This window comes from Lepisma saccharinum, chromosome 28 (genome assembly GCF_977018435.1).
Source record: "Lepisma saccharinum chromosome 28, izLepSacc3.1, whole genome shotgun sequence".
Classification (NCBI taxonomy): domain Eukaryota; kingdom Metazoa; phylum Arthropoda; class Insecta; order Zygentoma; family Lepismatidae; genus Lepisma; species Lepisma saccharinum.
Genome location: NC_139256.1, coordinates 17,198,351 through 17,211,811, shown reverse-complemented (window position 1 = coordinate 17,211,811; position 13,461 = coordinate 17,198,351). Strand labels below are relative to the sequence as shown.

The window sequence follows — 13,461 nt, the reverse complement described above, 5'->3', positions numbered from 1 at the left end:
TTCATCACATGTGAGATCAACCGCCCTGGGAGTCAAACGCGGTCTCCTGTGTGGTAGTCGGACACCAATTTAGAAAGTTAATGTGTTGGACATTTGGTTGATCAGTCGATCCTACTTCACCTTTTTCGAGAGGAAAACAAGCTGGCAGCTTCACACTCTAAATTTCACTTTGCCTTTCCTCCATGGCGGAGTGGTTAGCACATTGTGCTATGATGCCAGGTGTGCCGGGTTCGAATTCCAGACTGAGCATGGGTGTTTGTTGTGTCCATTGATGAATTTAATCATATCATCAGTCATCCCCATCTTCGCAATTAGCCAAATGTAGCAGAAGAGCAAAGCAAAATGAACCAAATCGATCGAAATTTCACTCGCAAAGCATGAAAATGAGATCTCAAGCACCCCGTGATCCTACCGGAATCTCACATTTACAGAAGCTAACTACGAAACAACTGCTTGGATCAAACTGTTCTTCGAACTAGCTGACAATCATCAATTGTCGACCAATCAACACAGTAGGGCAAAAAGAAGCAGATGTTTCTTGAAAATGAGTGGAAAGTTACCAAGGAAGGATATAAAATTGGTACATTACAAAGGCTTATTATGGCCTTTTCCTTCATTGCAGGTTATGAGCACAAGGGTTGAGTGTGGGAACCTGAAGGAACCGCGACATCTTTGTCATTCATCTTCCGCCAGAAAAGGGACAAACAGTAGAATTTTGTCTCTTGCAATTTGAAAAGCATATGTTCATGGTGAACCATAAAGTAATTAACCCAGAAAGTCCTAGCTACCTGCAGTGCGTTTCGGCGCGGCCGATAACCAGAGCCAGATGAAGAGAAGATTTTGTGGGAAGGGGTGACCTGCCTTAGGCCCCCTGGTGTGCATGAAGCGAAAGCGTGTTTTCAAAAGGTCCCCGACTTCCCAGAAAGGTACGACCCATAAAATCACTGCGTTTCCTACCAATGCATCCGTTTGTGTTCAACCAAAGTGTATGTCACCGTAGGATCCGAGCGCTTCGAGTTCTGTCGGTTGCGGGACTTCTTGAGTCTTTTGTCAACATGGTGCCAATCAGAGTTTCTTTCTGCCAAGGTCGTTGCACCTATGAATCGGCTCTTCAGCTTGAGTGGCAAAAGAAATGTTGTACGGAGGAAAGTTGCACCGGAAAAATTACCTTCTTAAATAAGATGAAACCTGTAAAACATCCACAGATATTTATTCGGGGATGGTCCCTTTGACAAAACATCAATATTCTCAAAATTCTTCGAATGGACTGTGTAAAACATTGCAATACTCCAAAAACTGAACCTGCTCTGCAACACAAGGAAAATACCTCATTTAGCAATCAATGTGCCTTTGTTAAGTTGGTAAGTTCAGTATGTCACTACATTTTAAATAATGCTGATGGAAAAAATTAATAAAGTTTGTTAAATGACAACGACTCCTTACCACAAGAATATAATTATTCTTTACGGATATCCCCTATAACGGTTGGGGGTTCAACGTGCTGACCTCACGTCACCCCATTATTGGTTAAAGATCTCCACACCTCTAGGTAGGATTGTGGGAGGGACTGACAGTCGGGAGATAGATCAAGACCAAGGCCCTTGCAGGGCTGTCGAACCACGGGTTATTATACGTATATTTATAGATGCTTAAATACGTATATGTGCAAACTCACATGTCTTTCCAGTGACTTATTGCAAGGGTTTGTTATTGTACTTGACTCAACAAAATAAGCTTACTGTGTGAGGCAGATTCATACGAACCAAAAATACCCAAAATAATAATAATAATAATAATAATTTACTTCAAAATTACAAAAATGTATTTATTGTTCTTGTTGAAATTTTTGATTCTTCGAAAAGTTTGTTAAGGAGTTGAGTTGAGTTTGTGTTTTTAGTCCAATTTATGCACAGTAAGGCTAATCGGGACTGGACCTACAGTTTAAAGTAAGATCCGGACCACTGTGTATCTCCACCCATGTATCGAACCCGGGACCCCCCGATTACAAGGCAACAACGCTATCACTGCGCAATCGGGAATGCATCGTTTGTTAAGGAGGATTCTCAAAATCGGTCTTCACGATATCGAGAAAAATATGCGACTTGAGTTGTAACTGTTTGAATATATGTGGTTTACCGCTGCATAAGCGATCGTTCTTCAATCTACCAAGCTCAAAACATTGTTTGGATGCAACGGCAACACTAAACACCCAACCCTGCCTGTTGCTGACCTTCGACTGCTAGGGGTGGAAAGACCGCTCCCTCAAAATTTCGAGAAACAACGAAGTTCTAGGTTCATACACTGACATCCACTATAGCTAGAACCAGGAAAACGAGAAAGAAATGTGGTTTTGGGTTCGTGCCACTCAAATTAAGAACAGTGTTTCTAACTGAAAGAAAAAATTACTGAAAAACTATTTTGCAATATTTGTCATGAAAGTAAAATTTTCAGCAAATGTAGAACAGTTTGCTGGGGCCACGTGAACGTTTCAGGGGGCCAGTGCCCCCCGTGCCCCCCCTAATGACATCCCTGGCTGTAGTACAGAGTAGAATGCAGTAAATATCGTATTTCTCCAATGACATAAAAAAATCGAAATTCTATAGACACTCGTTTCATCAGCAACAATGCACACGTTTGTACCAAGTAATGACATTTTCAACTTCTTACAAACTGCCGCTTATTTTCTCTCTTATTGAAATATCTGTCTTTAATTCTCTTTGATAAAGCAGCCCATTAGGGTGTGCCTAGGCACACCCGGCACCATGGGCGTCCGGATGGGGTGCAAGGGGGGGGGGGGCATGGCCCTCCCCTGGAAAATGAAAGTCAACCAAAAAATATGTATTTCACACATAAAATTGCATTTTAGCCACAATAATATGTGTTAATTATTGCATGAACACCATAAATTCAAATTTAAGCAATGTTTTTTTAGAGAACAATACTATTTTTGGGAAAAATTTGTCTTCATTTGCCCCCCCCCCCCCTGGAAAAAATACCTTCCTTTCCCCTCCCTGGAAAAAATCCTGTGGACGTCCATGCCCGGAATGTTAATAAACAGTTTTCAAATTTATGTGTTTTTCCTACTTTTGCGTCCCTTTTCTGTAACTTTTTCTAATCATGGCAATGAGGATGCATTGTTTATTTAGTTATTTTCTTATCTATGGCCGTTTTCTGCCACATTTGGCTAATTGTGAAAATGAGGAAGAATAATGAATGATGAGCAGAGTGGGGAATGGGGGAGCAGGAGGTTCCCATCTTCCCAACTAGGCGTCTTTCCCAGTATTTGTTTTGAGTCCACTTTATGCACAGATCAGCTGATCGAGACTGATACAAACCACCATGTACCCTCCGCTGGGTATCGCACCTGGGGCCCTTTAAATACAATGTGACAATTACAATTTTCACTGTGTTGTTGGGGAAGCATTTCCAACAGAAAAACTTAGGTAAAGAATTGCTCCACCTGTTTCTCAACCACTAGAGGCATTCCCCAGCTATCCTCAAGGTTCGAGCAAATATCCGCCATCCCCCAAATAACATTCTGTTCAAGTTAAGAAGATTAAATGGCTAAATATCACATTTTTATCTTATTCCCATTTTGCACAACACGTTATAGTTAATTTCGATACATGTGATATTCTTCCAATTAATTTTAAAAGGAAGTATGTCACATAAATATTTTTGATATGACAATACGAACAACACGGATATGTGTAAGACCTAGTTCTTTTAATTGATATGCCACTTACAAAGGTACTTTATTCTCAAACACTTTATTAAAAATATGTAACTGAAGTAACACTGCTATAAAATTATAGAATGAAAGGAATCATGGTAATAAATAACAGAATCTATTTTTCAGTAAGTACAACTATCATACTAGGGCTTCTTTTTAATAGCCATATGGTTGTTTTGTTTTAAGTTTTTAATACAGACGTAGCGCAAAAGTAGCGAGAAGCGCACAGGAGTAGTGTAGCGACCTACTTTTTGGTAAATGTAGCTGTAGCTGTAGCGTAGCTACGTTTTGTAAGAGTAGCTGCAGTTGTAGCGAAGCTACTTATAAAATATAGCTTTCTGATCACTGGTCATATGTCAGTTACCACCTGTTGGATGTCATTTGTCAGTTGTCACTTCAGCCTGAATGCTACCTAAGGTAGATTTGGAAGCTGGCAAGCTGTAATACAGAGACAACGAATGGGAAAATGCACTCCTCATGCAATTCACACAGTAATTTTACATGCTAAGGAAGGACAGCTATTATTGTTAATATCACATAATTACAGTTAACTTTGTTAGAAATGTTTAATGTTTTGCATTTACATAAATGCAGGGTGTCCAAAAAGTCATGCAACTAAGACTTTCAATGTACATAACTTCTGTACAAAAAGCAATAGAGACATGAACCTTGCACTAGGTATTTACTTTGTCTATGTGAATATTCCTTAAACATTAAACAAGATTTGATTGATTGAATGAGTTGGTGTTTTAAGTACACTTTATGCACAGTAAGGCTAATCGAGACTGGACCTACAGTTTCAAGTGGGGTCCGAACCACTGTGTGCTTCCACCAGGTATCGAACCCGGGACCCCAAACATTAAACAACATAATGACCCTCTACATGAATGTTGAGAATGGGGATAAGTTACTAAGGGGTAAATTTGTTGATAAAAGACAGCTGTGGAGTAGTTTGCAATAATTCTCGATGGGTATTGACGATCTCTGTGGATATTTACCGAACTTAGAAAGAATGACAAATGTTTACGTATTTTATGCATTATTTGAGTTTCACACCAAAGTGACGAGACACAGAAATATGTATGGAATAACTGTGCTATATTAATGAAAACATGTTTTTTGAAATTACGAGGTATACTGGCAACATTGGTTGTATCAGAGGGTAGTACCAGACAGGGTTGGCATGTTTAAAACAAAAGTGTTTAAAACACTTTGTTTTAAATGTTTAAAACACACGGCTTTGTTTTTTTACAAATGTTTTAAATGTTTAAAACAATGTGTTTTAAACATGTTTTTTTTAGAAGTGTTTAAAACACATTTTGGTACTTGATATTTTATAGTCTGTGTTAATTTTTTAGTTTGGCAACCCTGAATTTTCATTGAATCTGTGTCAATTAATCCGGGCTTTACGGGTTTCACTTATCGCACAACACTTGAGCAACCTTATGTTCTGACGTCACAGGAGAAGGCTTCTTAATTTTATGCTAAATGCCTACTTTGTTAGGTTAGGCAGGTAGCAAAACTGTTGTGTGACAAGAAAGACCTGTGCTTTACTGTAGAATTCGAAACTTCTCAGTTCTTTGTTTCGTACCGTCCTATAAATTAGAGACTGGTGGAAGCTGGAAACTAATATCTGAATACACAATGCGTGATTTTGATCATGACGTGAATTTTTTTTTCTCTTGCGACACGATTCATTGGTTTGTATAACTGAATAAAGCGCAGATGCTTACTTTTGGTAACATAATTTTGTACTTGGAAAGATAAATTGATCTGGAGAATCTATTATGACACTGCAGGTTGTTTTCTGCTATGTAAACTGTTCAGGCAGCAGGAAATATTTCACCCTGATTTTTCCAGGACGAGGATAGTAATTCTATAATATTTGGTTTCTTGAAATTTAGATTAATATGAATCCTAACCTACTTCAGCAGTGGCGGAAAAAGGTGGCTATTACCCTGAACTTTTGTCCCTGCAGTAGAGGTGTGCGGGATCTCAAAAAGTCGGGACCAGGATCGGGGAAAAAAATCCTGTCCCGATCCAGACTTCTGGAAATGACTTCCCGACTTTTCGGGATCCCAAGCAGTCAGGAAATTCCGAATGGTCATTTTCAAAAGTCGTCAATTCTCGATGTTTTCTGCATTGTAAATGTCTGGAATTTATCGGAAATTGTTAGTATTTGTACCAGAAGTGCAAAAACAAGCACTTAAGATGGAAATTACGTGTAGAATTCAAGATTTCAAGAACTTTGGGAAATTTCGAACATTTCCCGTCCCGAAAAATTCCCAACTTTGTCGTGAAATTGAGAATTTTCCCCGTCCGGAATGTCGGGATTTAAAGAATTTCCCATCCCAACCCAAAAAGTTCTGGAACGCATACACCTACCCTACAGTATGGTAAACCTTATCTCCAAAGGGAAATAAACTGTCCTTGTCGCCACTGTACTCATAAAAATGAATATTTTTTCTTTAACGACCCTAACTATAATTTACTGGGAAAAGGTTGACTTTCTTTTGTTTAAAACATGTTTTTTTAACTCATATTTAAAACTGTTTAAAAAAACATGTTTTAAACAAAAAAAAAGTTTGTTTTGTTCTTTTTAAAAAAAAAAAAAAAACACAAATTTTGCCAACCCTGGTACCAGGTGTGCCTGATATCTGGCCATGCTATTCAAGCAATGCCCAAACGAAAAAAAAATTGAAGCTTATCGTACAAAAGTTAGGTTAGTTTAGTCTCCTTGGACAATTGTGCAAATTAGCTTATTGTTATTAGAAAACCAGTCTGAGTGAATATAATGATAATAGAGTATTCAAAAGCTTCAAATTACTACAGCTACAGCCCTGAACAGTGTGACAATTAGCATAGGGTGTTTCATATTACAAAGAAAACAAGCAAGAAAATGTTTTATGTAGAAATGTTTGTTTTATTTATGATAGTTTTATCAGCTACTGGACGAAGTGTGAAGGAAAGGATGAGAGGACATAAAAAATTATATTAAAAAAAGAGCATTAGGTGAGCGTACGTTAAAAACAGAACATAAAACAACTGAAGTAAAATTGCTAGAAAAACAAGACAAGTTCCAGAAGTGACACCTACATGTAGGGAGTAAATTAACAATGTGAACATTTCAAATGGTGACATGGGGAATAAATGGATTGAAGTAATACAGAAACAAGTCCCACACAAAACAATCAAATTTCCAAATGTAAGGAACGTAATGTTGGGAAAAGCATATTCTCAAGATTTGTCCAGTGAAGACAAAGTATAAAAAGTACAAGAGACAGTACCAGGATTAGAGTGCTGCAATGAGCATTTTTTGCTCGAGCGGCAAATAGTTTGCACGGTTAACGCTAGATGGCATACAGAACTGATAGTTCTTCCGCTGAGCGAAAAACAACTGAACAAGGAGAATACACTCGAACTCTCTAACCCTATTAGTACACGTATCTCCGTAATTTATCTATGGTAGTGGGCTCTCAGATATGGATCGTGAAGTAAAAGACGAAGTGAAATTAAAAAATAGGTGAACATAGTCATAATCTCCATGTTAAAATGCAGTTTTGTATTGTAACGCTTAAGGGGGCAACTTGCGTTACTTTCGGTAATATCCTTAGTTGATGTAAGACATAAAAGGCACTCGCTTGGTATATAACATATATTTATTATTCTAAACGTCTAACAGTAAAATGCTTATGTTCTAACTCCAACTAACTGGCCATTTTGTGAGTTGATCTTATTCTAAATAGAAAGAAAACCCAAATGTCACCACTTAGGGTAGTTGAGGCTTACCCTCTAAGATAGGAGTAGCGAACAATGAACAGTGACAGAACTCGCACTCAGTGGCTTGTTCTAGGAGTATTTATTAAAGTGACGACCTTGTCTCTATCCCCAACCCAGCTGAGTGTGCTCACAACCTTGTGGCTATTTTCGCTGACTGTCCTTTCTGGGGGAGGCCTTGCTGGCCATGACGTAGGCTTGTGGTCAGTAGACCTCTAAGCTTATCGCCAGGGTTATCTCCAGAATATTCACGGCCAAGGTTCTGGCCTTGTTGCCGCTAAGCCACCAAACTGCCTGTAGGTTGCCTTGTCAGGAACCTTGCCCTTGATAGTATAAGAGGGGGGAGGGCCTAGGCTAAATCACACATGTTGAGGATGAGACAAGTGAATGTGATGCATGTTCTTACTTCCTGGTCTGCTTTCCTTATCTCCTTGTAGAGGCAACACCCCATTATGTAACTTGCAGAAATGCTCCTTACAGTATATCTTAACGAGATATGTGAAAATTAAAATATGATTATGGGATGAAACTACCTAGACTGACATTTTATGTCTCATTAAAATGGTGTTCGATTGAATGTTATATATATATCTTGTTATAACTGCATTTTATTATTTCACAGAATATGATTATCCTTTTCGGTAAGTGAACATGATGTACACATACTTGTGGCACAGATACAATATTTGATTGGTAAGGGAGGGTTGGGGAAGTTACTGGGTGGCTTTGTTCACACCAGGGGGTGTGGTTGCACTCATGGCTGATATGTAGGCCCTCTTCCATCTTTTGTGTAGAGGTGTTGGCAGATTGGGGTAAGAGATGGATGATCGCTACCCGGAAGCAGTCGTTAAAAGGCACATTGTGGTTGGTATGGGCGGTGACAGTGAAGTCCAGGTTGTGAGTGGAGGAGTGGTGATTACTGATTCTGAGATTGAGGACAGTGGATGCTTGGATATATGATATACATAATGTCATTAAATATAAAAGTAAATTGCTATATATTTAAAAATCTATTATTATAAAATACATATAAAGGAATTAATTAGTTACTTTTATGTATACCAGATATTTATAAAGTAACAAACTAATTCCATAACTGACTGATTAAAGATGTCTATAAATTATGAAATAGTTTTATGTATGTATGCACAATAAAAGTAAAAGAAGAATGCAAGACAAATATATGTATGAAGTCTAATTGCATTATTTTAATAGAAAGGAAAGAAGAGAAAAAACTATTCATTGTTTGAATGGAATTAAATAGTTTTTGTTTTCTATTAATATAAATGAGAATCCATACTTATATTTTTCTTGCTTTCTTCTTTCACTTTATTGGGTGTATATACTTATTGGCGTAAATCTGTTAATGATCTCTTGAGAGGGGGAGAGAGAGGGAGAAACAAAGCATGCAACACTGACAAGTACACTACTTTGTGAGTGTTCTTGACACTATCCTTAGTACAGTATATTTTAACTCTACACTAATTGCTTATCCTTTGTTGTTAAAACAAAAACTCCCCCCTGGAAATTATTAGTGGGGGGATTTTTGAGAACAAGGTTGTTGGTGGGTGGGAAATCCCCCTCTCCTCCCAGGATGTTGCACCTGGGTCATGCACAACTCTCCCATAAAGGTGCCTCCAGCAGTGGCACAAAGAGAATAAAATGGATAATCTAGTACCTAATTTACCTTAATGAGGAACCAGGGTGGCACAGTGATTACGATACTGTCCTTCCCAGGTTCATCCACCTTCACCTTTTGGGAGCCTAATGATTCACTGAAAAAGAAGAAATAATCATTCAAGATGCAAAGAAAACATAAGTACAAAAGAATAAGATTCTTTACATGAAGATTTGCACACACAGGAAAAGTACAATGTACAAATTTCAGCAAAAAAATGCAGGCTCAACCAGGACTCGATCCTGGGTCTCTGGCATATTGTGCCAATGTTCTGCCACTGAGCTACCGAGCTGGCCTGGGTTCATTCAATTTTTCACTGTCACTGAAGAATTACAATAAAAATTACAAGTCAGCAACAAAAAATTTTCCATTGTAAAAAAAAAGATAAAGTTACTCCTACGTGTGTGCACACATGGCATGAAAGCGTATGAGGTGATGTGGAGGTATAGAGTTCCACATATTCTTGATATGGCCATACTTGTGATGATGTGATCAGCATCATGCCCGGCCCAACTTTACCCCCCCCCCCCCCCCGAGTTGCCCCTACGTTCCGATTGATATGAAGCAGGGTCGGCCTCAGAGCCACACAGAAACAGGGAAATGACTGGAAAAAATCCTGGTCCAAATTGCCTGCCCCGGGTTTCGAACCTGTTTTCTGCATGGTGACCAGATGCTCTACAAACTCAGCTACCGTGGCTCTTAATGTTTGCATTGTATAGGAAAGATGAATAGATTCAAAAGCACACACAAAAACAATTATCAAATATGATATCAATACATGAAGAGAAACTACCTACTTGGAATATTAATATATTTTTCTAGTCTCTTACACTGTAGTTATTTTATATTAATGATTGTAGAATCTCTAGACTATTACGTGTGAAAAGAAGCAGTCTGTTTTATTTTTATTTCAGATAAAAAATTTTGATCACATTATTTCTTATTTAAAATTATGAATCCAAAATATCATCAGGTAATTCAAAGTCATCATTGTTTTCACTAACTTTCTTGGAGTGATAACCAAAGTGCTCCCACATTTCAAAATTATAAGCTCTGCAAGTATGCTGCATCAATAAATGCAAACATTTTATCTAAAAATTTCTGATACCTTTTTTTTTTCTTGGATATATGATCTTTTTATTCTCACCTCCTAAGTTCCAATGTTCAAGTCCCAACCTGTGCATGAGTGTTCTTTCATAAATTTCATCTAGTCATCACTCATTCTTGCAATTATCAAAAATTGTCAGAAAAGTAATGTAAAATAAGAAAAATACAAATGATGATAATAAATTAACTCACAATTTAATTGGACACTTATCCCTCTTTGTAAGAAAATACATGTACCAGAAGTTCATGGCCCCAGCTCCTGCAAAAATTAACAATCTAAGATTAGAATTAATACAATAGGTTGTTTGTTTATGCATGATTCTCCTTCTATGTACATACTGCTTAAATTGTGGAATTCTATTCTACTTTACAGTTGTTACAAGTATTTAAACAAATTTTTATGTTTCCTTAAATGCTTGTAAAAATCATAAACTAGTAAAATATTTACATGTCAGATCCTAGTAAAAACAACTATTATGCCTCATTACCAGGCGCGGAGCGTCCATGTAAGCCGTGTAAGCCGGGCTTACACTTTATTAGTTCTAGTAAAATGTATGTAATTATATGGCAAAATTCGTAAAAACTTCAAAGTTCATCTCGGCCCGATACCAGTCTTCGAGATCCTGTTTGTTAGATTGCAACACTTCAGCACCAGACGGCACATGAGAACTCCCGCCTTTTGCTTGGGGAAAGTTGTAAGCCGTCTGAATGTTGCCTTACAAATTTCTGACCGCGAAGGAGCAGTGCCTACCGTCGCCCACCGTATCTGGAAGGCGAAGAGCAAGGAATATAGGGAGAAGAGCGCGTCGAAACCCTAGGTGTGTAAACCTACGGCCACAGGCTTACAACAGCGTTGCAAACCACATGTTTAGAAAAAGTGTTGTTCATGGACGTCCGCAGTATTTCTTTCCACCAGGGAGGATTAAGCAAAGTATTTTTTTCAGGGGTTGGGGTAAACTAGGTATATTTCTCTTCTCAAAATATATATACTAATTCAATTTGAAGTTAACATTTTTCTGCAACGCCCTTACAATAATTAACAATTTGATGTGACTGAAATGAAATTATATGTGTGAAAATGGTTGACATTCATTTTTTCAGGAAGTGTCTCCTCCCCTTGCCCCTTCTGGACATCCATGGTGTCGTTTAAACTCCGAAATTATGCTACATACTACTAAATTGTTCTGGGATTTTCATATTATAAATATTAATTTATAACAAAAACAAATATAAATTCGAATGGTTCAACCAACGGCATGGGTTCCACGTTATGTGAAAAGTTTGAGAAAATTCAACCACAACGAAAAGCGGCCCTGTTGTTTTATTTATATCTCCAACTTACAAACGACTTTTTAAACTTGTGCGAGATTTAGCACCATTATGCTTGGGTTGGCTTCACTGAATACGCGACAGCGAGACACAGGTCCTGCAAGAGGAGGGGCTCCAGCGTTATCGGGTATGAATGGTTGACTGCAAAGGAAATTTGAGCCGGTGGTGCTTCAAGGAGGTTTTTTTTTTTCCAGGAACAGGGAATTCAGAAGCAAAAAACTAACAGGAAGGGGAAAAAGGAGAAACCTAGAAATGAGCGGGATACGGGAAAATTAGATACACATTGATGTGCTAAATTCTTGTTGTTTCTGTTTTTCGCTTGTACTGTAGGAGAGCATAAACATTAGACATATTAAGACTCTGTTTTCAGTTTATGTATGAACTCAGCTGGTAATAATTGAGCTAAAAAGTGAAATAAATGTTAATGAAAACTGAAGATTGAACCAATTTTACAAATTTCATGTCAAATGTGAACCAAATATTATTAATTACATAGTCCGTGATTCAAACACTCTTCGAACAACGTACGAAAAGCCTGTTTATGATCTTTTAGGTGCTAGATTTGCTTTTACACTATCCTAAGAAAGCACTTACATGTCCTTTGATAGAAATTTCTGGATATGTCCCTACAATTAGTGAGCATTTCTTTTATATTGTATTTTTTTTTTTACTAAATATAGGGAATTTTAAGGCAAGAGAGGGAATTTATTTATATCCGAAAGGGATATTTCCCTCACAGTGCGAAAGATCACTGCTTTGAGCAGTGGCCGATTTTGGATCTGGTTTCTTTTTGTTTCCCCCTTCTTGCTGTGTGTTTGTTAAAGTCTCGAGGTATTGATTGTGCGAATTCCATCTATTGAAAAGCGGACTGTCGTCCCTGTGCTGTGGTGTGATACAGTAGTGAAGTGCATTATGGAATAAAATGAGTGTGATTGTGCGGTGGGGTGGAGAACTTGTTGAAGATGCCGTTGTCCAGCAAGGATTTTGATGCCAAGAAGAAACATGTGGATATAGGTAGGCCCTCCCCTTCCTTCTCTAGCAGACATAGTAACAGAAACGAAAAATAAAGTGCGCCGATTTTGCGATTCATGATACGGAGCTGATACTTTGGTTATGCGGTTGTAAAAAGTATTCAGCACTTTTCTGTTTCCTACTGTTTTCGTTTGTTTATTATTATTCATTTTATCTAACTTTGCATATTTTATATCGATACGTTACTCATTGTGATAGGAATAACACTGACTTAATTATCAGATATCCAGAATTTTTAATTTGGTGAAAAATTCCAGGGAAGTGTTCTGAAAAAATTGGGGGGTGGGGGGTCGATGTGTGTGGATAAATCACTAACCATGTCAGCCCAAAAATAAGCACAATGGGAAATAGCCTTCGTCATGCTAGGCTTACACTGTTGGAAAGGTCACGCTCCGCCACTGCTCATTACATTCAACCTATATATATATACAAACAAAAAAAAATGAAAGTAAAAAAAATTAAAATGAATGCATGTCAATAATTTCAGTTAAGGTGCATATTGTTTCAGAAACACACTGACACAATAATTCAAATATTTGTCGACCTCTATGGCAGAGTGGTTAGCACAGTATGCTATGACAACAGGGGTTCCAGGATCAAACCCTAGCCAGGGCATGGGTGTTCATTGTGAGTGTCCCTTCATCAATTTCATCATATCATCACTCACCCTCATCTGCCCGATTAGCAAAAAGTAGCAGAAAAGTGAAGTAAACTACACATTTTACTCTATAACTGACCACTAGGACAATATGGACAGCACTGTTTCTGAACAGCTAAGAATAGCATAAATACAAACATTAAACTA

General features: G+C 37.8%; 1 protein-coding gene across 3 annotated transcripts in view; it reads right to left on the bottom strand.

Moving 5' to 3' along the window:
• Positions 1-13,461, bottom strand: part of LOC145980567 (nuclear RNA export factor 1-like) — a 73,616-nt gene that overhangs the window by 48,995 nt on the left and 11,160 nt on the right. For all 3 annotated transcript variants that reach the window (XM_083113600.1, XM_083113601.1, XM_083113599.1), the window contains 2 exons: positions 10,488-10,554; positions 9,198-9,285 (listed from right to left, as the gene is read on the bottom strand). In XM_083113600.1, the coding sequence (XP_082969726.1) occupies positions 9,198-9,285; positions 10,488-10,554 (155 nt within the window). The remainder of the gene's footprint in view (positions 1-9,197; positions 9,286-10,487; positions 10,555-13,461) is intronic.